Source organism: Poromitra crassiceps, assembly GCF_964638095.1.
Source record: "Poromitra crassiceps genome assembly, chromosome: 9".
NCBI classification, from domain to species: Eukaryota; Metazoa; Chordata; class Actinopteri; order Beryciformes; family Melamphaidae; genus Poromitra; species Poromitra crassiceps.
This window is the reverse complement of record NC_139630.1, coordinates 19,443,659-19,469,703: the sequence shown is the minus strand read 5'-3', so window position 1 is coordinate 19,469,703 and position 26,045 is coordinate 19,443,659. Positions and strand designations below refer to the sequence as shown.

At 45.9% G+C, this 26,045-nt stretch overlaps 1 protein-coding gene across 2 annotated transcripts in view; it reads left to right on the top strand.

Annotated features, from left to right (window-relative positions):
* scara5 (scavenger receptor class A, member 5 (putative)) overlaps window positions 1–26,045 on the top strand; it is a 205,157-nt gene that overhangs the window by 158,545 nt on the left and 20,567 nt on the right. For both annotated transcript variants that reach the window (XM_083643562.1, XM_083643563.1), the window contains exon 10: window positions 1,098–1,163. In XM_083643562.1, the coding sequence (XP_083499688.1) occupies window positions 1,098–1,163 (66 nt within the window). The remainder of the gene's footprint in view (window positions 1–1,097; window positions 1,164–26,045) is intronic.

Genomic DNA, 26,045 nt, shown 5'->3' with positions numbered 1-26,045 from the left:
TAAAATGGCAGCCATTTTGAAATGTACGGAAACAACTGGCTTCTCTGTGGTCATAAATGTTTGTTAGGTTCTCCCTCTACAACATCCACAAAATCCGTCCATTTCTCACGAGGGAAGCGACACAACTCCTGGTCCAGGCACTGGTCATCTCTCGCCTGGACTACTGCAATGTTCTTCTGGCCTGCCTCTGACATCCGACCGCTTCAGCTCATTCAGAACGCTGCAGCCCGTCTGGTGTTCAACCAACCTAAAATCTATCATGTCACTCCCCTCTTCCGGGACCTTCACTGGCTTCCCATCTCGGCACGCATCAAATTCAAGACACTGGTTCTGGCCTACAGTGCAGTCCACACGACAGCCCCTCCGTATCTGCCAATCTTCCACCGGAGACTAATAACTCACCTTTTCAGGCTACACCTGGGCCCTTCTTGAACTAACACATTTTCATTAAAATAAATAAATAATAATAATGTGACTTATTCCTTCTCAAACTACTTTCTACATGATGCTACTCTATCTAATCCATCAAAATGTCTTAGCTGTCATTGATTGTGTTGCATAGTTGTTTGACAAAATCTGGAATTGTAAGTCGCTTTGGACAAAAGCGTCTGCTAAATGACATAATTAATGTGTGATGTATGTCTGTGGGTCATTCTGTAGCTCTGTCTGTGGTCTGATGTATGTCTGTGGTGTGATGTATGTCTGTGGTCTGATGTATGTCTGTGGTGTGGTGTATGTCTGTGGTGTGATGTATGTCTGTGGGTCATCCTGTAGCTCTGTCTGTGGTCTGATGTATGTCTGTGGTGTGATGTATGTCTGTGGTCTGATGTATGTCTGTGGTGTGATGTATGTCTGTGGGTCATCCTGTAGCTCTGTCTGTGGTCTGATGTATGTCTGTGGTGTGATGTATGTCTGTGGTCTGATGTATGTCTGTGGTGTGATGTATGTCTGTGGTGTGATGTATGTCTGTGGGTCATCCTGTAGCTCTGTCTGTGGTCTGATGTATGTCTGTGGTGTGATGTATGTCTGTGGTGTGATGTATGTCTGTGGGTCATTGTGTGGTCATTCTGTAGCTCTGTCTGTTCTTTCCTTTATAGGTGAGAGAGGAGACAGAGGGCTGAAAGGAGAGAAGGGCGAGCGAGGAGACCGAGGAGAGAAAACAGGTGAGAGAGGCTGTTTGATGTCTCTCGTTAAATGAAGCATGTGACAGCATGTCATGTGACAGCATGTCATGTGAAAGTCAGTTTTCTTCTTCTGATTTCCCCGTTTTCTCCCCAATTGTACAATTCTCCCTGCTGACCCGGTCGTTGCTCCACCCCCTCTGCCGATCAGGGGAGAGTTGTATAGCCTAGTTACATGCTTCCTCGCATACATGTGCAGTCACCACCCGCTTCTTTTCGCCTGACAGCGAGGAGTTTCACCAGCAGAACTACTACCCCGGACGCCCACACAAGATTTTTCACACCTTTTTCTCAACACTTTTTAACATCATGTGTGGAACACTCTGAAACGCCAAGTTTCTCTTTTGGTCTAGCAAGTTCATTAGGTTGTACTACTGACATCAGTAGCTGGAAGCTGTCACCACACGCACACACACACACACACACACACACACACGCACACACACACACACACACACACACACACACACACACACGCACGCACGCACACACATCTACACACACACTCACACACACAGACACACACACACACACACACGCACACGCACGCACGCACACGCACACACGCACGCACACACACACACACACACGCACGCACGCACACACACCTACACACACACACACACACACACACACACACACACACACACACACACACACCTACACACACACACACACACACACACACAGACTAGTAAACACAGTCAGTAAGTCCCATACCATTGAGCAGTAGTGGACAGGGTCTGGCACAACATCAAAGATTTAAATGAAGTGTTTAATAGACTTGATCACAGCCCTGCAGACTGTGCTCCAGCACATCTGGATAAACAGGCAGGGCTGATGCGGCGGCGTGTGGGCGGGGCTACACAGTGTGGGTGCGTGGGCGGGGCTACACAGTGCTGGCGTGTGGGCGGGGCTACACAGTGTGGGTGCGTGGGCGGGGCTACACAGTGCTGGCATGTGGGCGGGGCAGACAGGACTAGTACAGTTACACAAGTAACTGTACTTCTTCTACTTAAGTAAAGAATGTGTGTACTGCATAGTACTATAGGGGCTTGGGTGTTCCATTTGCGTGGCCGCGTGCTCACAAGAGACAATATTGTGTTCATACTGTACATACACATCATCGTAACGTGTGGATATCTTCAGGAGTTCACTGCATGTCTGAAACGGGCTTGTTATTGTGACTAGGATGACACTGGTGACACAGCATAAATACATTCTGTCACTAGGATGACACTGGGTGACACAGCATAAATACATTCTGTCACTAGGATGACACTGGGTGACACAGCATAAATACATTCTGTCACTGCATGTCTGAACAGGGCTTGTTATTGTGACTAGGATGACACTGGTGAAACAGCATAAATACATTCTGTCACGATCTACGAAGAAAGAACAAATAGACGTTCTTTGTTTGAGGGACGTTGTGCTGCTTTTACTGAGACTGAGTTAGAGCAACAGGAGGAATGGCTTTGAGTAGTTTGAGTACTGCACTACGTGAGTTGATTGAAGTGACATGAGACACAACTGGAGGATTTACAGAATGATCCATTTTTAAATGTAGCGTAATATTAACCTGACGCTGCCAGATGGTTTGTTTTCACATAACCATCGGGGAATGAGTCGGGAAACCGTTACAAAGGTCAGACACTTTCAAATAAATACCTGGCAGGTGATTGGATGAACCATCTGTCTATCACCGGCATCGCTCTTGCTGGCGTCACACCTAAAGCCCGCCCGTAGCTGCCTCATAGGATGCTGTGATTGGTGCGAACCACTGGTGGTTCAGATTCAACCCAATAGATTAGAGAGGGATTAGACTCTAATCCATCTCTAATCTATTGGTTTGTGTTGTTTTTCTTGGTCGGTTGCCTATTTAGCAATTGGCAATGTGTGATGATGCTTAACAAGACATGCATGTTGTGCGTGTGGCACAGTGTAGTGATGATGATTAACGAGACATTCACATTGGGCATCTAGCATTCCGTAATAAAGAGAGGGACGCCGTTTTTGGCATTTGGTCTTGTTTAATGGTGACATCATATGGCAAAAAAACAAAAAAACAAACAAACAAAACAACAACAACAATGTGTGAATGTGTGGATGGGCCCAGCGCACCTGATTGGCACGTGTTGGCACTGGTGCTACATTGATATGATCACTTTCCCCAGTGATGAGGAGTGATCATTTCATTGTTCTAATATTGCAATAACAATAACACAAATCCCAAATCTAGGATTATCCTCAGCAGCACCTGGATTCATTTTGGTCGTTGTTGAAACGTTGACTCTCTCCAGATGGAAGTATTCCCACAGCTTTGATTTAATCACGCCAAAGGACAAGAACACACTGGACATCAGTGTGGTTTCCCGGGACAAGAACACACTGGACATCAGTGTGGTTTCCCTGGACAAGAACACACTGGACATCAGTGTGGTTTCCCTGATCGTTCAAGAACACACTGGACATCAGTGTGGTTTGCCTGATCGTTCAAGAACACACTGGACATCAGTGTGGTTTCCCTGATCGTTCAAGAACACACTGGACATCAGTGTGGTTTCCCTGATCGTTCAAGAACACACTGGACATCAGTGTGGTTTCCCTGATCGTTCAAGAACACACTGGACATCAGTGTGGTTTCCCTGATCATTCAAGAACACACTGGACATCAGTGTGGTTTCCCTGATCGTTCAGAACACACTGGACATCAGTGTGGTTTCCCTGATCGTTCAAGAACACACTGGACATCAGTGTGGTTTCCCTGGACAAGAACACACTGGACATCAGTGTGGTTTCCCTGATCGTTCAAGAACACACTGGACATCAGTGTGGTTTCCCTGATCGTTCAAGAACACACTGGACATCAGTGTGGTTTCCCTGATCATTCAAGAACACACTGGACATCAGTGGGGTTTCCCTGGACAAGAACACACTGGACATCAGTGTGGTTTCCCTGATCGTTCAAGAACATCCCTGATCGTTCAAGAACACACTGGACATCAGTGTGGTTTCCCTGGACAAGAACACACTGGACATCAGTGTGGTTTCCCTGATCGTTCGCAGACAGGAGAGACAACAGAGTTATTACTCAGGTTTGAATTACTGCTGCCAAGGAGTAACGTTAGAACAATACTTCTGAAATGAGACACAAACAATGAAACCATATCGATGCACCTGTAGATACCTGGGTCTGCTCCGCTCTGCTCACAGACATGAACGGACAGGGGGGGCTTCGGAGCTTCTTCTTCCTGAAATCTCATCCATTTTGACAGAAACCAGACTAATCTGAAGCAATGATATCTTTCTTCTCCTCCATCAGTCTGAAACTCTGTACAGAATGTAAAAAAAAAAAAAAAGCCGGACTGAGTAGCTGTTCAGACAGATTTTTGGCTCCAATGAAAATGTTGATAATGATATTTGACAAGCAGTGCCAATGTTTACTGCTTTACTGACTGAGTTCATCCTCTTGATTCCCTTTGGACTATTACAGTAACGCTGCAACAACCCCACACTTAGTGGGCAAAGGCCAATGTTATGTTGTTGCTACGTACAGTAGCTCGCTGCATAACAACAGTGAAGGAGGCACTCCCGGATATTCTTTCTATAATATTAGTGGATATGATATTAGATATGAGCCCAAACTGACAGAATACAGAGTTTATGGGCTGAGGAGTTTATGGGCCTAATGTATGCCTGCCCTCATATATAATGTCTATATAATGTCATATATGAGCCATGGGAAGTAGAAAGGATCAGTGGATCTGCAGCACGATGACTAACCGCACGGCTTTATGGACTTCAAAAGGATGTCAGAGAGAGCTCGTAGTGGTAAGATGATCTGCTGTCAGGTGGAGGAGGGCCCGTCCCTTCTTCTTCTCCCCCCGCGCGCGGCCGCAGTGTTATTCTAACCCCGTCTTCTTCTTCTCCCCCCGCGGCCACAGTGTTATTCTAACCCCGTTACATCAACGTCAGCGTCAGCGCCCCCTTGCAGCCGCTGAGGTATGGAGTGGCGTTCAGGTGAAAGTGACGAGCCCTCGGCCATCTGACTCCCATCTCTCCTCTTTAGAGCCTTCAAGCTCGCAAATCATCATTTACAAGGGATTGAGGTTTGGTGTTTTGGAGTGTGCGTGCGTGTGGTTGTGGTTGTGTGTGCGTGTGGTTGTGGTTGTGTGTGCGTGTGTGTGTGTGTGTGTGTGTGTGTGTGTGTGTACGTGCGTGCGTGCGTGTGCGTGCGTGTGCGTGCGTGTGTGTGTGCACACGCCACACACATGATTAGGGGCATACCACTCTGTTTGCTAAACCAATCAGAGCCAACCACATCCCTGCGCGTGCGTGTGTGTATGTGTGTGTGTGTGCGTGCGTGCGCGTGTGTGCGCGCGTGTGTGCGTGTGTGTGCGTGTGTGTGTGTGTGTACATGTATGTGTGTGTGTGTGCGTGCGCGCGTGCATGCGTGTGTGTGTATGAGGCCACATGGTGCTGGGTGTTAGAAATATTGAATCCCCGTGTGGTGGACGTTCTGTCCCGGGTCCAGTGTGGCTGACTGCTGATGTATGATGCATGACTGGGATCACTTTACTCTTCAAAGCGTTGCAGAACATGCTGGACCAGAACATGCTGGACCAGAACATGCTGGACCAGAACATGCTGGACCAGAACATGCTGGACCAGAACATGTTGGACCTGAGCGAGGACAGAGTGACCCCGGACTATTGACGTCGTGTCTGTGGGAGAGTGGCAGTGCGTGGACACATGCTGAGTGTTAGCACAAACTGACTCTGGAATACAGGACTAGAGGGCGCCGCTGAGATTCTCTTTTACTCTGTTTGAACCCTGATCAACTGTATATAGCCTGGGAAACCATCCGCTCACGTGAACTCACATTTTGTTTTGTCCCGCGGCTCATCTGGCCTCCAGCCCGTCCGGCCTCTAGCCCGTCTGGCCTCTAGCCCGTCTGGCCTCCAGCCCGGGGGGTGGGCCTTTTCAGAAGTTACAAAGTGCATGGGCCAATCAGGGACATGCGTCGTAGTTGATCTCGTAACCGGCCAATCAGTAAATAGCTCTGCTACCATGGCTCTGCGTCTTCTGAAGCAACGAGCAGTAACACTAACGTGGAGTTTCTCAGCGGTTTTCGCTGTTCTTCTGAGTGTGATTTGGATTTGACTGGATCCGACGCTGATTGGCTGAAGGACTGGATTTGGCTATGCTGACTGGCTGAAGGAGTTGTCTGTCAAGGCATGTACTCACACCCACTGACATGACTGTGGACGGCTTGGAGTCCAGACTGATATGTAGAGCTAAACAGAATGTCAGATCACGTTCAGGATGGTTCTTCTTCTTCTGTGGTGTTTTATGGCAGTTGGCATCCTTTATGTTGCATTACCGCCTCCTTCTGGATTTATCCATCCACTGTTTCTCTACATTCTGTCCCCTTCTCCTCTCCGTTCAGGATGGTGTGAATCAGTCTAGAGGAACTGGAGGTGAATGGTGGTGGTGGAGAGTCGCAAAATCGCTCTGAAATGACAGCAGACACACGAGAGGGGAGAACAGATTTAAAAGTTGACACTGTGGCGTGATTGGCTGGATAGGAAGATGTGGTTGGCTCTGATTGGTTTAGCAAACAGAGTGGTACGCCCCTAATCATCTGGTATAATCAGCTGATAATAAACAGCTGATATGAGCAGGGGAGAGGAGAGGAATGATGAATGAATGGATGAGTAGCAGAAAGTCTTCTGATTCAACTTGCGTTTAAGCTTCATTTCTATGTGGCCTCAGGCAACACACACTGGAAGAGAGAGGAAGGGATGGACAAGTACAAATGAAGATAGACATCAGATACTCTAAGGGAAGTTTAAGGGTTTTGGTAGATTGTTCCAATGGTTAACTTACCTGTCACCCCTTCATTTTCAGATCAATTAGCATGAAATATCTCCTGCAGCGGGAGTTTCGTCATCGGGGTGTATTTTTGATGCGAGCCGTGAGCGGCCGCGTGCCGCCAGGCATGACCGGCGCGGAGCAAAACAGAGCGCTTCTGGTGTGAATGGCCAGGCTCCTGCTCGACGCTTCCGTGATGCTCTGCTTCAGAGACGCTTCTGTGTTCCAGTTATGTACTGTATATAGAAGAGTCGCGACATCGCCATTCACTCCAATGGACCAGTTTTTTACTCTCAAGGGTTCCAGGAAGTAAAGTTCTGGATTAAGCAGCACTGTCGAGTTGCAGCCGACTGAACAGTTTGTGTTGTCCTTTGAAAGTTTTTTTTTAAATCAAATTGTACATTATCAGCTTTATTTTAGCATTCAAAAGTAGCACGAGACCCCTTCCTGGCTGTTCATTGGCTAATGAGTCACGCATGTTGGTCCTCCGCTGACGCCACTCTCTCTCTCAATTGCTCTGGATCAGGCTATGCACCTTGACAAGCACATCAAGCCCTTGTCCCGTACATGTTTCTTCCACTTTAGAAACATTGCAAAGTTCATGTCTGTTGTATCTCACTCTGAGCTGGAAATGATTATACGTGCCTTTGTTGCTTCATGCCTGGACGATTGTAATTCTTTTTTTACTTGTCTCAGCAACTCATCTCTGGAGCGCCTCCCACTGGTCCAGAATGCTGCTGCCAGGTTGTTGACCGGGCCAAGTAGAACATGTCATATCACTCCTATCTTGGCCTCCTTGCACTGGATTTCCTCTTAACTTCAGGATCCAGTTCAAGGTTCCTTTTGATTACATATAGACAGTTTTCACGGAATAGTGTTGCTAGGGAACAGTTTGAAACCTAGCTTATTTCCTGTCAGCTATTGTATTAGCAAACACTGGCACTGGACGGCATGGTGGCTCAGTGGTTAACACTGTTGCCTCACAGCAAGAAGGTCCCGCGTTCGAACCCCGGTCCGTCCCAGGTCCTTTCTGTGTGGAGTTTGCATGTTCTCCCCCTGTCCGTGTGGGTTTTCTCCGGGTGCTCCGGTTTCCTCCCACCATCAATCAAGAAAGACATGTATGTTAGGGTTAATACTCCTGTCAGTGCCCCTGACCAAGGTACTGACAAAAGAACTGGAGTTGGTCCCCGGGCGCTGCACTGTGGCTGCCCACTGCTCCTAGTTCTAGGAAGGTTCCTAGTAGAGGATGGGTCAAATGCAGAGGATGAATTTCCCCAAGGGGATAAATAAAGGATAACTTAACTTAACTGCAACAGGAAGTAAGCTGGGGGTAGAATGTTTATGTTGTCATTAGTTAAAACCATCTTCAGAGCCCTGCATGGTGAGGCACCTGCATATCTGTGACCTGACCTGCTCAGCTCACATGTCCCCAGCAGGTCACTGAGGTCTGCTGACCAGAGCTTATTGGTTGTCCCGCGCACCAGGTTCAAAACCAAAGGTGACCGAGCCTTTGAGTCTGTAGCTCCTAGGATGTGGAATGCTCTGCCTCAGGATTTGAGAGCTGCGGCCTCTGTGGACATTTTTAAAACGCTTCTGTTGAGACAGGCGTTTGTCTAGCCTTTTTGTGCTGACTGTTTTTCTGTAACTCTGACTGTAGTCCTGTCTTTTGTATTTTACTGTTACTTGATTCTTCTGTATGTGCTTTAAACCTGTGCAGCCGTTTGAGAGACCCCTCTATGAGAAGTGCTATACAAATAAAATGTACTTACTAATTTACTTACAATACCTATATTTTCTTTGCATTCCATTTCATTTGGGCTCATTCACATTTTAGTGTCATTTCCTAACTTAACTGACAGTTTGATAGTGAAGGCCCCTGGGTGCAGCAGAAAGTGTGCTGTGTTTAAGGTCTGGCAGGTTGTTTGGACAGCTACAGGGGTCCTAACAGGGTGCGGCGGGGGGGTTCCTAAATGTTTTCAGGCCCGGACACTAATGAGAGTTTTACTCTCACCACGGGACTCTGGCCTGTGAAAACACACTGTTATTCTTTCATGTGGAGAGTGAGACCCAGCAGAAGCTACCGGCTCGACCTCAACCCTCCAGCAGCACCAGGGACAGAATGACAGTTACGTACCTCAACCCTCCAGCAGCACCAGAGACAGAATTACAGTTATGTACCTCAACCCTCCAGCAGCACCAGGGACAGAATGACAGTTATGTACCTCAACCCTCCAGCAGCACCAGGGACAGAATGACAGTTATGTACCTCAACCCTCCAGCAGCACCAGAGACAGAATGACAGTTACGTACCTCAACCCTCCAGCAGCACCAGGGACAGAATGACAGTTACGTACCTCAACCCTCCAGCAGCACCAGGGACAGGATAACAGTTACGTACCTCAACCCTCCAGCAGCACCAGGGACAGAATGACAGTTACGTACCTCAACCCTCCAGCAGCACCAGGGACAGAATGACAGTTACGTACCTCAACCCTCCAGCAGCACCAGGGACAGAATGACAGTTACGTACCTCAACCCTCCAGCAGCACCAGGGACAGAATGACAGTTACGTACCTCAACCCTCCAGCAGCACCAGGGACAGAATGACAGTTATGTACCTCAACCCTCCAGCAGCAGCAGGGACAGAATGACAGTTACGTACCTCAACCCTCCAGCAGCAGCAGGGACAGAATGACAGTTACGTACCTCAACTCTCCAGCAGCAGGGACAGGATGACAGTTACGTACCTCAACCCTCCAGCAGCAGGGACAGGATGACAGTTACGTACCTCAACCCTCCAGCAGCACCAGGGACAGAATGACAGTTACGTACCTCAACCCTCCAGCAGCACCAGGGACAGAATGACAGTTACGTACCTCAACCCTCCAGCAGCACCAGGGACAGAATTACAGTTATGTACCTCAACCCTCCAGCAGCACCAGGGACAGAATGACAGTTATGTACCTCAACCCTCCAGCAGCACCAGAGACAGAATGACAGTTACGTACCTCAACCCTCCAGCAGCACCAGGGACAGAATGACAGTTACGTACCTCAACCCTCCAGCAGCACCAGGGACAGGATAACAGTTACGTACCTCAACCCTCCAGCAGCACCAGGGACAGAATGACAGTTACGTACCTCAACCCTCCAGCAGCACCAGGGACAGAATGACAGTTACGTACCTCAACCCTCCAGCAGCACCAGGGACAGAATGACAGTTACGTACCTCAACCCTCCAGCAGCACCAGGGACAGAATGACAGTTACGTACCTCAACCCTCCAGCAGCACCAGGGACAGAATGACAGTTATGTACCTCAACCCTCCAGCAGCAGCAGGGACAGAATGACAGTTACGTACCTCAACCCTCCAGCAGCAGCAGGGACAGAATGACAGTTACGTACCTCAACTCTCCAGCAGCAGGGACAGGATGACAGTTACGTACCTCAACCCTCCAGCAGCAGGGACAGGATGACAGTTACGTACCTCAACCCTCCAGCAGCACCAGGGACAGAATGACAGTTACGTACCTCAACCCTCCAGCAGCACCAGGGACAGAATGACAGTTACGTACCTCAACCCTCCAGCAGCACCAGGGACAGGATAACAGTTACGTACCTCAACCCTCCAGCAGCACCAGGGACAGAATGACAGTTACGTACCTCAACCCTCTAGCAGCACCAGGGACAGGATAACAGTTACGTACCTCAAACCTCCAGCAGCACCAGGGACAGGATGACAGGTACGTATTGTCAAGTAAAGACAGGCAGCTACACATTCACACATTTTGCAATCGAGTGCGCTGAGATAATGTGCCATGGGTGCAGTTATGGAAATACGGCCTCACAGACGCAGCTCGGCCCAGTTTATGACATCACTTATGACATCACAGTTGCTTGAATGACACCACTGATGACATCACAACTGCTCGAGTGACATCACTTATGACATCACAGTTGCTTGAACTGATGACATCGCAACTGCTCGAGTGACATCACTAATGACATCACAGTTGCTCGAGTGACATCACAGTTGGCAAATTGTGTCCAATTTTGCCCAATATTAGTACTACAAATATATAGGGTGGAGACTCTGGAGATGATGCGCCACCTCTTTTCCCTACTTATACTCCCACCACTTAGGTTGCTTTCACACTGGCACCTTGGATAGTTTACCCACTTCTGTATTTACCACCACACCCCTGGGTATATTGACACACTCAAAGCTATCACCACAAACTAGGAATGTACATTGGGTTTGGCCACACACATACATACATACATACACACACACACACACACACACACACACACACACACACATACACACACACGTACACATTCACGTGATTTAGTTCAAGGGGAAAAGAGTCATTAGTTAATCCATAGATCTCCATGAGAGTCCCATGTGGAATGGTGTTTCAACACGGTGTCCGCCAGACCTTTCCACACTCCTCCCTTTGTCTCTCTCTGTTCCAATTCATCTCCTCCACTTCCTGCTTTGCGGGGAAATGATGATTGACAGCTCGTTAAGGGCCGCCCTCTCAGCCAGGTCTGGACTAATCACAGCTCAGACCTTCTGACCTTATCAGCTGTTCATGACTGATATTTAATCTAACCACTGATAACTCCTAAATGCCGTGACGTGGTGATCATCACAATATATATTTTTCATACTTCTACTGCTGTTAGAACAGTGGTTCTCAACGTCCAGGGACCAACAGGGCTCCTTGAGGGGGTTCCAGGGGTCCCCAACACATTAATGAAGTGTTAAATTAATTGTTAACACATTTTGAGAAAGTAGAGGGACTATTTTGATCATCGTTTCACTGACATCTCTCCACCTACATTGCAGATACCCATGGGATTCTGGACAAAATCATATCTAACAATGATTTAAAGAATATTTTCAGATTTGGGAATTAGTGGTCCTTGATATGGAAACGATTGAGAATCACAGATTTAGACCCTGCACACATGCTGTAATTGATATATTTTCATACTTTGCATGCTTATACTACATTTTAGTGTTGTAATTGTCGGTTGTATTATGTTTAATATCTCACATTTGTTTTATTCTCATACATACCTTTTATTTCTTGTACTGTTACTGTATCCTCATACTCCTTTCTTTTGCAACCACCCCATCTCCCCACAGGGTTCATTAAAGTTTAATTTAATCTAATCTAACTCTGATTTGGCGTACACACACGCACGCACGCACGCACCCACGCACACACACACACACACACACACACACACACACACACACACACACACACACACACACACTCACACACAGACACGCTTTTTAGCCATTTGGGAACTCACTAAAGTCTATTTTGTACTTTGATTCTACAATATACTCGTACGCGTGCCAAAATGTGAGTTTGCATACACATCATACACATCATACACATCATACACATCATACACATCAGCCAAAAAGCAAATTAGAAACAAACATACAGAAAACCCCAAAAAATAAACAAAGACATGATCCAAACAAAACAGAGCAGAATGATAAACAATGTGAAAGAAAAGAAATGTGACTTTCCATGGGAACGTGCTGAACAGACTGAGCTAGTTAGCTGCTGTCCTAATGCCATGCAGTCCAGTCCGGCTAGTCCGGTCAATGCAGTCCAGTCCGGCACCGGCGGCACGGTCGGGTCCAGATTTTCTCCGCCGGCCTCCAGATAAACATTATCATTCAGAGTTCTGGCCTTCTTCAGGCATTGACAATATGATGCTGGAGCCAGAAGTGGAAAGTACTCAAGTACTACTTGAGTGGTTTTGAGTAGTATTTTTATAATGCTATATCATTACTTTTACTTGAGTAATTTAAATAATCGATATTCTACTCAAGTACTTTTAAATGTACACTGAGGAAATCAGTGAATTCAGATTTTTGTTTTGCACACCACACTATGAAAACAGCACCGTTAGTGCAGTGGTCAATTAAATTAAACTCAAGACTGGCCAATTGAATTAGACAGGAGTAGACGATCAAGTTGTAGTGATACACATCGTGAGATTAGAAATCTCAGTTTCATTTGACACTGCTGATAGCCACATACACATACACATACACACACTGCTGATAGCCACATACACACACTGCTGATAGCCACACACACACACACACACACACTGCTGATAGCCATAGCTAAATAGATGTATCTGGTTGTGATATTGGAGAGAATCACCAAACTGAGCATCCCGCCGCATCTGAACGAGCTGTTCAGTATGAAAGACAAGACCGACAAAGACAGGGACATCTTAGCTAACACTGCTATGTGTGAAATGTACTTGTAATTATTAGGGTAAATAATTAAAATATAAAACATTTTTAAAGTAACGCCAATGTATTTTTACTTGAGTACTTTAAAAAGTTTTTTTTTATAGAACAATATGAACAATATGTGCTTATGTGTTTATAAGAGATATAGTGTGCCTGGGATCCCACGCAAGAGGTCCATGAGATACCAGCCGGGCGAACCATCCGTCACCCCCAACCTCAGTCACTTGTCATTCTTAACCTCGTCAAAGTCGGCCAAAAAACGGGTCCCAGATATTTGAGATGCTTTTAAGCGCGTTGGTTTTGAGTACTTTTAAATAGGCCATTTTTCCCCCCTCTTACATGACTCATTTCCTGGATCAGTAATTGTACTTGTACTTGATTCTCACTAAAGTAACATAGATACTTGAGTAGGATTTGTCAGAACTCCTTCCACCTCTGGCCTGCGAGCGAGGCCTGAACCACTTGGACCACGACCAACTCTTGGAGCTCATTCGTCTAAAAGTTGTCTCTGGACAGAACCAGTCATCGTTTCACATGCATTTCACATTCATTCCTCCACTTTCGCAGAAACGGTACCGGTCAGGTTTTTCAGAGCAGCAGGTCCAAATGAGGCCGTGTTTCTGGTTCCTCCGCTGGCGGTCTGAAGTGAAAAGGGTCAGACTGCAGAGAGACAGGATCACTTAGAGAGCAGAGACCTGCTGGATCTGTCTCTTTGCATCAAGTCTTCTTTTCTGTTGCCTGTTCTTCTCTCTGTGGGTGTGTTTGTTTTTATGTTCTTCTCTCTGTGGGTGTGTTTGTTTTTGTGTTCTTCTCTCTGTGGGTGCGTTTGTTTTTGTGTTCTTCTCTCTGTGGGTGTGTTTGTTTTTGTGTTCTTCTCTCTGTGGGTGTGTTTGTTTTTATGTTCTTCTCTCTGTGGGTGTGTTTGTTTTTGTGTTCTTCTCTCTGTGGGCGTGTTTGTTTTTATGTTCTTCTCTCTGTGGGTGTGTTTGTTTTTATGTTCTTCTCTCTGTGGGTGCGTTTGTTTTTATGTTCTTCTCTCTGTGGGTGTGTTTGTTTTTATGTTCTTCTCTCTGTGGGTGTGTTTGTTTTTATGTTCTTCTCTCTGTGGGTGTGTTTGTTTTTATGTTCTTCTCTCTGTGGGTGTGTTTGTTTTTGTGTTCTTCTCTCTGTGGGTGTGTTTGTTTTTATGTTCTTCTCTCTGTGGGTGTGTTTGTTTTTATGTTCTTCTCTCTGTGGGTGCGTTTGTTTTTATGTTCTTCTCTCTGTGGGTGCGTTTGTTTTTGTGTTCTTCTCTCTGTGGGTGTGTTGGTTTTTGTGTTCTTCTCTCTGTGGGTGCGTTTGTTTTTGTGTTCTTCTCTCTGTGGGTGTGTTTGTTTTTGTGTTCTTCTCTCTGTGGGTGTGTTTGTTTTTGTGTTCTTCTCTCTGTGGGTGTGTTGGTTTTTGTGTTCTTCTCTCTGTGGGTGTGTTGGTTTTTGTGTTCTTCTCTCTGTGGGTGTGTTTGTTTTTGTGTTCTTCTCTCTGTGGGTGTGTTTGTTTTTGTGTTCTTCTCTCTGTGGGTGTGTTGGTTTTTGTGTTCTTCTCTCTGTGGATGCGTTTGTTTTTGTGTTCTTCTCTCTGTGGGTGTGTTTGTTTTTGTGTTCTTCTCTCTGTGGGTGCGTTTGTTTTTGTGTTCTTCTCTCTGTGGGTGTGTTGGTTTTTGTGTTCTTCTCTCTGTGGGTGTGTTGGTTTTTGTGTTCTTCTCTCTGTGGGTGCGTTTGTTTTTGTGTTCTTCTCTCTGTGGGCGTGTTTGTTTTTATGTTCTTCTCTCTGTGGGTGCGTTTGTTTTTGTGTTCTTCTCTCTGTGGGTGTGTTTGTTTTTATGTTCTTCTCTCTGTGGGTGTGTTTGTTTTTGTGTTCTTCTCTCTGTGGGTGTGTTTGTTTTTGTGTTCTTCTCTCTGTGGGTGTGTTTGTTTTTGTGTTCTTCTCTCTGTGGGTGTGTTTGTTTTTGTGTTCTTCTCTCTGTGGGCGTGTTTGTTTTTGTGTTCTTCTCTCTGTGGGTGTGTTTGTTTTTGTGTTCTTCTCTCTGTGGGTGTGTTTGTTTTTGTGTTCTTCTCTCTGTGGGTGTGTTTGTTTTTGTGTTCTTCTCTCTGTGGGTGTGTTTGTTTTTGTGTTCTTCTCTCTGTGTGTGTGTTTGTTTTTATGTTCTTCTCTCTGTGGGTGTGTTTGTTTTTGTGTTCTTCTCTCTGTGGGTGTGTTTGTTTTTGTGTTCTTCTCTCTGTGGGTGTGTTTGTTTTTGTGTTCTTCTCTCTGTGGGTGTGTTTGTTTTTGTGTTCTTCTCTCTGTGGGTGCGTTTGTTTTTATGTTCTTCTCTCTGTGGGTGTGTTTGTTTTTGTGTTCTTCTCTCTGTGGGTGTGTTTGTTTTTGTGTTCTTCTCTCTGTGGGTGTGTTGGTTTTTGTGTTCTTCTCTCTGTGGGTGCGTTTGTTTTTGTGTTCTTCTCTCTGTGGGTGTGTTTGTTTTTGTGTTCTTCTCTCTGTGGGTGTGTTTGTTTTTGTGTTCTTCTCTCTGTGGGTGTGTTTGTTTTTGTGTTCTTCTCTCTGTGGGCGTGTTTGTTTTTGTGTTCTTCTCTCTGTGGGTGTGTTTGTTTTTGTGTTCTTCTCTCTGTGGGTGCGTTTGTTTTTGTGTTCTTCTCTCTGTGGGTGTGTTTGTTTTTGTGTTCTTCTCTCTGTGGGTGTGTTTGTTTTTGTGTTCTTCTCTCTGTGGGTGCGTTTGTTTTTGTGTTCTTCTCTCTGTGGGTGTGTTTGTTTTTGTGTTCTTCTCTCTGTGGGTGTGTTTGTTTTTGTGTTCTTCTCTCTGTGGGTGTGTTTGTTTTTGTGTGTTCTCTCTGTGGGTGTGTTGGTTTTTGTGTTCTTCTCTCTGTGGGTGCGTTTGTTTTTGTGTTCTCTCTGTGGGTGCGTTTGTTTTTGTGTTCTTCTCTCTGTGGGTGTGTTTGTTTTTGTGTTCTTCTCTCTGTGGGCGTGTTTGTTTTTGTGTTCTTCTCTCTGTGGGTGTGTTGGTTTTTGTGTTCTTCTCTCTGTGGGTGTGTTGGTTTTTGTGTTCTTCTCTCTGTGGGTGTGTTGGTTTTTGTGCGTTTGTATGTCAGGGTATCTGCTGCTCGTTTAAAAGACGAGTTTTTAACATTTTAAACTATACTTACTTTGCAAGTATGAGATTAGAATGTGGTAGGCTACTGTATTGACAGGTCGTTGAATTTTTTTTTTTTTTGTGTGTTTTTGTGTTTTTGTGTGTGGATGTTATCTTTTTTTCCAGACCGTTTTCTCCCCAATAGACCCTTCTCACGGGGGCCATTTTGTGTCGAGAAGCCAGGGTAAACACAGGTGCAAGCAAAACACTAATGAGGGTTTCCAACTTCCATGATTGGGATTTGGAAACCCTCATTAGTGTTTTGCTTGCACCTGTGTTTACCCTGGCTTCTCGACACAAAATGGCCCCCGTGAGAAGGGTCTATTGTACCTGGCCAATCCCCCCTGCTGTCTCCGGTCATTGCTCCACCCCCTCTGCTGATCTGGGCAGAGTTTTAGTCTTAATTTCCAGTCATATATTCACCAAAGCTAGTGGTGATGAATTGTGGCCGTGTTTTACTGGTGTAATTGTAGTCGTGATGTCATTCCATAACTGGACGTGGTTTTTCCTGCATAGAATTCGGAGGCGGCCACTTCCTGTCAAATTTGGTGCCACTTCCAAGCTCTCGACAAAACTCTGACAGGTGAAAACACTACTTTCTAACATGTGTTGCACTCGCTGGATTTGTGTCATTTGTAATTGTGGCATTACGCCGATGTGTTGACAATAAATATTCTTTAATAAAGTTATTTTGTTTTCAGTGGACATTCATAGAAAACATTCCACTTTCCCCCACTAAAACGCATATTGGTCTCAAAAATCCCATATCGGTTGGGCGCTATACCCCTCCGCTTCATTCTGAGCCAGGAAAACCCCCACTGGATAGGACTTATTTTCCAATATGTTCACCAAAGCTAGCTAGCTAGCAGCTAACATGCTGTGAAAATGAGACTGAGATAGATCGGGCAGCGCAGTGTGCATGCACAACTCAGATGTCACGCAGTGCCGGAGCCCGACTGCATCTGGTGGACAGTGGGCTTAACGTTGGTGGAGCAGGAAGTGGTCTCATTTTGGGCCAAACCTTGTCTCTGTCTTTTGAGAAATGGCCGTGTTAAAGCTCCCCAGCCAGCCAACAGCCCCGGGCTACAGCATATAGCCTCGTAGAATCAAGTGATTGATTTACCTTAACTCGCTCTTCATGCATCCGCCTGATTACCACCTGATTTTCTGGCAAGATAAGTCAAGCGCACTTCCACCACAGAGAGCATAATTCAGCATAATTCACATATATCATACTCCAGATTCTCCATGGTGGAGATATGAATGGCTGTGAACTATGGCTGTATATGGTTCTGATTATTCCCCAGGACTCACATCTACGCATGCTGCCTTCATACAGAGCCTCTCCTCCTCCTTCTCTGCTCCCAAGAGTCTTTTGTGTGCATGGTGGAGAGCCTCAGGCACTTTGGAGCAAGGGAAGGAATGAAGGGAAGAGAAGAGACAGAGACAGAGGGAGAGAGAGACAGAGAGAGGGAGGGAGAGAGAGAGACAGAGAGGGAGAGAGAGACAGAGACATATGTGAGAAAGTGTGGAATCAAGTCTCCGGGGATATTCATGCTTGCACACTATTCACCTTATGTAGAGACAGAGACAGAGACAGACAAGAGACAGTCTGGCTTGACAGACTAACAGGAAGTGTCAACACACTCGGAAGTTCTGATTGTGTTGACACTTCCTGTGACTCGTAAACCTAGTCTGGCTCCTATATGAGTCGAACTAGGTTTGACCAGGTGAGTCAGACTAGTTTGAGCAGATAAAACAGCCTAGCCGGCGTTTTGAACAGGAAGTTGTGACACAATGAGTGAAGTGGGCGGGGCTACATAAGGTGAATAGGGTCAGACCGATATATGGGGCTGAGAATTGACTTTTATCCAAAATCACATATCACACAGTCATTGATATGATGGATATGATGCAGTTTGATTACACATATATTTTATACATAATATTTTACATTACATATAATTATGGGGGAAACATACTTCCACCTTTTTCTGATTTTTTCAACACAAAAATGTTTTTAGCAATAAGCAATATCGGTATAAATATTGGCTTTCAACTTCGCTTCAATCCATATTCAAAAAATCCAGTCAAATCCTAGCATGCGCACACCCACACGCACGCACGCACACACTCACACACACTCACACACACACACACACACACACACACACACACACACACACACACACACACGCACACACACACACACACACACGCACACACACACACACACACACACCTCACAGCTCATTGCACATTCACCACAATTGGACATTTATTAGTAATTCCCATCTGTAGATGTAGAGTTTGGGGGTGTTAGGGGCACAACAGGAACGAGTTCCAGATCGCTGTGGTTTAACCCAACTGGAGCTGATTAGCTGGGACCTTGAGAGGAGCTGATTAGCTGAGACCTTCAGAGGAATCATGGTATTGTTGTAGTGCTTCATGAGGACCACCTACTGTACCTTCACAAGCTCCAGTAGGAGGCCCTGTGTGCTCTACCTGTTCTCTTTCTCAATTTAAGGTCAATGAGGTCACGCTCCTGTCTGTGCAAGCTGACTGAGGCTCACTGAAGTGTCCTCCACAGTGCTCACAAAGTACATGTCAGCTGACTGAGGCTCACTGAAGTGTCCTCCACAGTGCTCACAAAGTACATGTCAGCTGACTGAGGCTCACTGAAGTGTCCTCCACAGTGCTCACAAAGTACATGTCAGCTGACTGAGGCTCACTGAAGTGTCCTCCACAGTGCTCACAAAGTACATGTCAGCTGACTGAGGCTCACTGAAGTGTCCTCCACAGTGCTCACAAAGTACATGTCAGCTGACTGAGGCTCACTGAAGTGTCCTCCACAGTGCTCACAAAGTACATGTCAGCTGACTGAGGCTCACTGAAGTGTCCTCCACAGTGCTCACAAAGTACATGTCAGCTGACTGAGGCTCACTGAAGTGTCCTCCACAGTGCTCACAAAGTACATGTCAGCTGACTGAGGCTCACTGAAGTGTCCTCCACAGTGCACACAAAGTACATGTCAGCTGACTGAGGCTCACTGAAGCGTCCTCCACAGTGCACACAAAGTACATGTCAGCTGACTGAGGCTCACTGAAGCGTCCTCCACAGTGCTCACAAAGTACATGTCAGCTGACTGAGGCTCACTGAAGCGTCCTCCACAGTGCTCACAAAGTACATGTCAGCTGACAGGCTCACTGAAGTGTCCTCCACAGTGCTCACAAAGTACATGTCAGCTGACTGAGGCTCACTGAAGTGTCCTCCACAGTGCACACAAAGTACATGTCAGCTGACTGAGGCTCACTGAAGCGTCCTCCACAGTGCACACAAAGTACATGTCAGCTGACTGAGGCTCACTGAAGTGTCCTCCACAGTCACACAAAGTACATGTCAGCTGACTGAGGCTCACTGAAGCGTCCTCCACAGTGCTCACAAAGTACATGTCAGTGAGCTTCAGGGGGGGGCGGCTGTGGCTCAGGAGGTAGAGCGGGTCGTCCACCAAGGCTCCTCCAGTCCGCATGTCGAAGCGTCCTTGGGCAAGACGTCTGAACCCCAAATTGCTCCCGATGTCTGTGCCAGCACCCTGCGTTCCATTCACCGCCTTCGGTGTGTGAATGGGTGAATGTAGGCACGTTGTAAAGCGCTTTGGATAAAAGCGCTATATAAATGCAGTCCATTTACCATTTACCAGGAACAGCATGGGTTGAGCTGAGAAAGCAATCTACCAATCATCATTGGTAATTAGCAAAGAGAGCTAGGGTTCCAAAAATCAAAAGTTTAAGTCAGGACTTTCAACATCCATTTCATGTCATTGAGGTTTGGAGCGCTCATCCCTAGTTTAAAACCCATCATACACTTACAGGATGCTGACACCTTTTTCGATCCTCCCTATCTGTCCAGTACCTATCCTAACTATCTGTCCAGTACCTATCCTAACTATCTGTCCAGTACCTATCCTCCCTATCTGTCCAGTACCTATCCTAACTATCTGTCCAGTACCTATCCTAACTATCTGTCCAGTACCTATCCTCCCTGTCTGTCCAGTACCTATCCTAACTATCTGTCCAGTACCTATCCTCCCTGTCTGTCCAGTACCTATCCTCCCTATCTGTCCAGTACCTATCCTCCCTGTCTGTCCAGTACCTATCCTCCCTATCTGTCCAGTACCTATCCTCCCTATCTGTCCAGTACCTATCCTCCCTGTCTGTCCAGTACCTATCCTAACTATCTCTCCAGTACCTATCCTCCCTATCTGTCCTCCCTGTTTGTCCAGTACCTATCCTCCCTGGCTGTCCAGTACCTGGACAGCCTCGACCATGTCTTTAACAGACAAGTACTTAAGAAGGCTTTGTCCATCCGTTCAGACGCAGCCCACCCTCTAAGCTCGGAGTACAGGCTCCTTCCTTCAGGTCGTCGACTGTGTGCCCCACGGGCCACAAAAAATAGGCACAAGTTCTCCTTTGTCCCTGTCTCCATTCGAGCATTGAACGCTGCTGAGGGAAGGCAGTGATGGTTTAGTGTTTTATTATCATTTTTTACTTTCAGCCTCCGTCGCTGTTTGTATTGTTTTATTGCTTCTATTGATTTTATGGTTTCTATTATTTTATTGTTTTTAACTATTGATTTATCTTTCCTTACTTTGTGCACTTTACTGGCCATTCGTGCACTTTATTCTACTACCTCACTTTACCGGTCGCTGCGTGTTTGCACTTTACGGATCGCTGTGCACCTTATTGATCGCTGGGCACTTTACGGATCGCTGTGCACTTTACCGATCGCTGTGCACTTTACCGATCGCTGTGCACTTTACCGATCGCTGTGCACTTTACCGATTGCTGTGCACTTTAATGCTACCTTGCACATTATCGGTCATTGTGTGCCACAAACAAGGTCCTTGATGTTTATTTAGCCTTTTATTTATTTTAACTATAGGCATGTAACATTTAACATGCTACTTGTGTTGTTTCTTGTCAATGTTCTTATTTGTATGTCTATATGCTGCAACTCAATTTGCCCTTTGGGACACTAATAAACTTGAACTTGAACTTGAACTTGAACTTGAACTCCCTATCTGTCCAGTACCTATCCTCCCTATCTGTCCAGTACCTATCCTAACTATCTGTCCAGTACCTATCCTAACTATCTGTCCAGTACCTATCCTCCCTGTCTGTCCAGTACCTATCCTCCCTATCTGTCCAGTACCTATCCTCCCTGTCTGTCCAGTACCTATCCTCCCTATCTGTCCAGTACCTATCCTCCCTATCTGTCCAGTACCTATCCTCCCTATCTGTCCAGTACCTATCCTAACTATCTGTCTAGTACCTATCCTCCCTATCTGTCCAGTACCTATCCTCCCTATCTGTCCAGTACCTATCCTAACTATCTGTCTAGTGTCTAGTACCTATCCTCCCTATCTGTCCAGTACCTATCCTCCCTATCTGTCCACTATCCTCCCTATCTGTCCAGTACCTATCCTCCCTGTCTGTCCAGTACCTATCCTAACAATCTGTCCAGTACCTATCCTAACTATCTGTCCAGTACCTATCCTAACTATCTGTCCAGTACCTATCCTAACTATCTGTCCAGTACCTATCCTAACTATCTGTCCAGTACCTATCCTAACTATCTGTGCAGTACCTATCCTAACTGTCTGTCCTGTACCTATCCTAACTTTCTGTCCAGTACCTATCCTAACTATCTGTCCAGTACCTATCCTAACTATCTGTCCAGTACCTATCCTCCCCATCTGTCCAGTACCTATCCTAACTATCTGTCCAGTACCTATCCTAACTTTCTGTCCAGTACCTAGTATCCTCCCTATCTGTCCAGTACCTATCCTCCCTATCTGTCCAGTACCTATCCTCCCTATCTGTCCAGTACCTATCCTCCCTATCTGTCCAGTACCATCTGAAGAACAACAGCAGCAGGTTGAAAAATAGGTCTAATTTCTGCTCCTCTGTGAGGATACGATACGGATGTCTATGGCCGATATGACAGTATAACGTTATGGTGGATATTAAACGATGATGGGCCCGTGAGTAGCGAGTACTTGGCTGTATAATGAGAGGTAAATGCTACACAGTTAAAATGTATGATGGTCTGATGAATAATAATATCCTAATATCCTGTCGAGTTAATGTGTCTGGCCTCGCTCTCCAGTACTTTGTCTTCAGCGTCTCAGTCAGAGCGCATATCTTAACACTGCCCAGCCGTCCAAAATACTGGAGCTGAACTCATCACGTGTGTGTGTGTGTGTGTGTGTGTGTGTGTGTGTGTGTGTGTGTGCGTGTGTGTGTGTGTGTGTGTGTGTGTGTGTGTGTGTCTGTGTGTGTTTACGTCTCCTTCTCATTTCCTCTAAGGCGATAAATCAAGTCATTTATATGAGTTCAGCTGCTGCATGGTTTCAGGAATGCGAGCTGTAGTGTGTGGATCCATATGAAGCTGCATTTTGTCTGCTGAGACTCTTGGATGAGGAGAGTGCTCCTCAGTCAGACACTGTAACCCAACCTCCAGCAATCTGGCTCACACCAGAGACTATCGAAATTAGGGACGATAATATGCTTGTATGACGATACCATTCGATACGCGATATGGGGTTCATGATTCGGTACAACCATAATAGGATGTAAATAAAAGTTAAATGACAGCGAAGTCTGACTGGGCGTGTCCGGCGTGCGCAGCGGTAGATTCCCTGCCTACCAACTCGGGGGTCACAGGTTCGAGCCCCCGTGTTACCTCCGGCTTGGTTGGGCGTCCATACAGGCACAATTGTCCGTGTCTGCGGGTGGGAAGCTGGATTAAGGGTATGTGCAGAGCCGTGTAGATAGAAGTCCCGACATCTCCATTCACTCCAATGGACCAGTTTTTTTCCAGGAAGTAAGTTCCTGGAACTCTTGAGTAAAAAAAGCAGCACTGTCGAGTTGCAGCAAAATAGACAGTTTGTGTTGTACTCTGAAAGGGTTTTTCATCCCTTGAATCAAATTGTACATTATCAGCTTTATTTTAGCATGCAAAAGTATCGCGAGACCCATTCCTGGCTGTTCATTGGCTAATGAGTCTCGCATTTTGGTCCTCCGCTGACGCCACTCTCTCTCTAGAGGACACTAGGTATGTGTCCTGGTCGCTGCACTAGTGCCTCCTCTGGTCGGTAGGGGCGCCTGTTCTGGAGTAATAGCTGGACTGGAGGAATAGCGTGATCCTCCCACGCACCTCGTCCTGCCGGTGAAACCCCTCGCTGTCAGGTGAAAAGAATCGGCTGTCAACTGCACATTCATCAGAGGAAGCATTTGCTAGTCTCCAACTCTCGGCAGAGAGAGGAGGAGCAACAACTCGGACAGCAGGGGGAATTGGCCGAGTACAACTGGGGAGAACAATCTTTTCTCTCGTCTCGTCTCCTCGTCTCGTCTCCTCGCCTCGTCTCATCGCATCTCATCTCAATGGAAAATAGCGTCAGTGTTTCTCAACCACTCAGAGCGCCATCTAGTGGGAGGACCTCTCACACCAAGATATAAGAATGATCGCCTATCATTTGTTGGGGAAGGTGTTCCTGGGAAACAATCAGAAGTGTGCTTTGAGTGACAAAAGGTTGAGCTCGTCTGTTGTAGCACATGAGGGCTGATGGGCATATTTTCTTATGTCTTCTCTTGATTTCCTCTTGTCTAAAGTCTTTTCATCTCTTCTCATCTCATCAAGTCTCGTGATGTCAGACGTCCTCGTACCAAACGTCCGGGGACTTCTAAACGCAAGGCAGTTGTTAGAACAGCGGCACAAACAGCCGCTAACAAACCTACAATACATTTTGTCAAGGACACCCGCCCAAGGACACCCCCCCAATTATCCTCCGTAATGAAACTACCACGGGTATGAAAGGGTTAACCCGGGCTGGCCGACCCGGGTTTGAACCAGGATCGACAAGAGTTGATTTCAGTGTGAACGGCATCACCCAGCTTGCTATTGGTTATGCTAATAGGCTATGCTAATTGTTATGCATCTCTCTCGTGTTGTGACCCGGGTTCTATCTGAATTGTCATGACCAGGGATTAACCCAGTGTTGACTGACTTGGTGTGAACATGGGTCAAGTAACCCTGGTCCAATGCTGGTCGTATGAAAGTAGTATAATTGAAGAAAGCACTGTGCCATGTGCCTACTTGCCGTATTGCCCATACAGAAACAAGATAAACAATGGCTTCATCGTTACTCTCCGTGCAGTAAACTGTGCGGTACAGTACAGCATCCAGTTAGTTAGATTAGCAAATGAATGGGAGTTACCGGTACACAGTGGTGTAATGTAACTAAGTATAAATACTTAAGTACTGTACTTAAGTATTTTTTCTGAGTATCTGTACTTTACTTGAGTATTTATATTTCTCAACTTTCACTTTTACTCCACTACATTTCCCAAATAAAATTGATACTTTTACTCCACTACATTTCCCCCAAGCATCTTAGTTACAAAGTAAAATCAGAATGAATTGGGTAGCCTGCAAGCAATCAGGTTTGGCAAATCAGTGCTCCTAATTTGCAAGTTATGTTAATCACAATCCACACGCCATTCCATTTGGTGGCTGTAATGCAACATAACGTTGTTTGCCAGCGGCTATAAAAGTCAAGAAGAAGAAACGACTTCCACTCAAGCCCAGGCATGTCTTTTGCTTGATTTTTTTTGCAGCATTTACTTGTACTTTTTACTTTCAATACTTAAGTACATTTAATATCAGAAAATTACTTTTGATACTTAAGTACAGAAAATATCAAGTACTTTAAGACTTTTACTCAAGTAATATTCTAACGCGTGACTTGACTTTTACCAAAGTCTTTTTCTGGGAAGATGTCTTTACTTTTACATAAGTATGGTTTTCGAGTACTTTATACACCACCTCCAAGTCACCAGAAACACACATTCCAACAGCACAAAAAAGCTCTATGTACATGTTGTGACTCGTGTAATCACCACGTGATGAAATAGTCCTCCAAAATGTGGAGAAACAGTCATTTTCAAAGGTAAATAAACAGCCCGGAACTACTTTCCAAACATGGCCGCCAGGCGCATTGAGTTCACACAGCACCTCAAACAGACAAAGAATAACCGAACTAACAGAGTATAACCAAAGTTACAATGGCAATATTCCAACTTGTTGGCGTAATGACATCACAAGTTATACTGCGTAAAGGTGTGATGTACGCACAGCATGGCTGAAGGTGGCTTCACGGGGGAGGAGTTAATTCCAAAAAGGGGAGTGACCTCTGTAGTTTGGTTGCAAAAGAGCATGCCATGTACAACAAACCACGGTAATATTTGAAGGCATATTTGAATATTTGAAGGCAAACTGTTACATTTATGGTGACATATAAGACTATAACACTTATTTTCGCATGTTCTTGAATTTAAGTGTTCAGCATTTTGTCATATTGTCAAGAATATCGTTATCGCAGAAAAACCCTGAAATTTCGTGATATTATTTTAGGGCCACATCGCCCATCCCTAGTTTAGAGACTGACAACTGGGTCTATGGTTGAT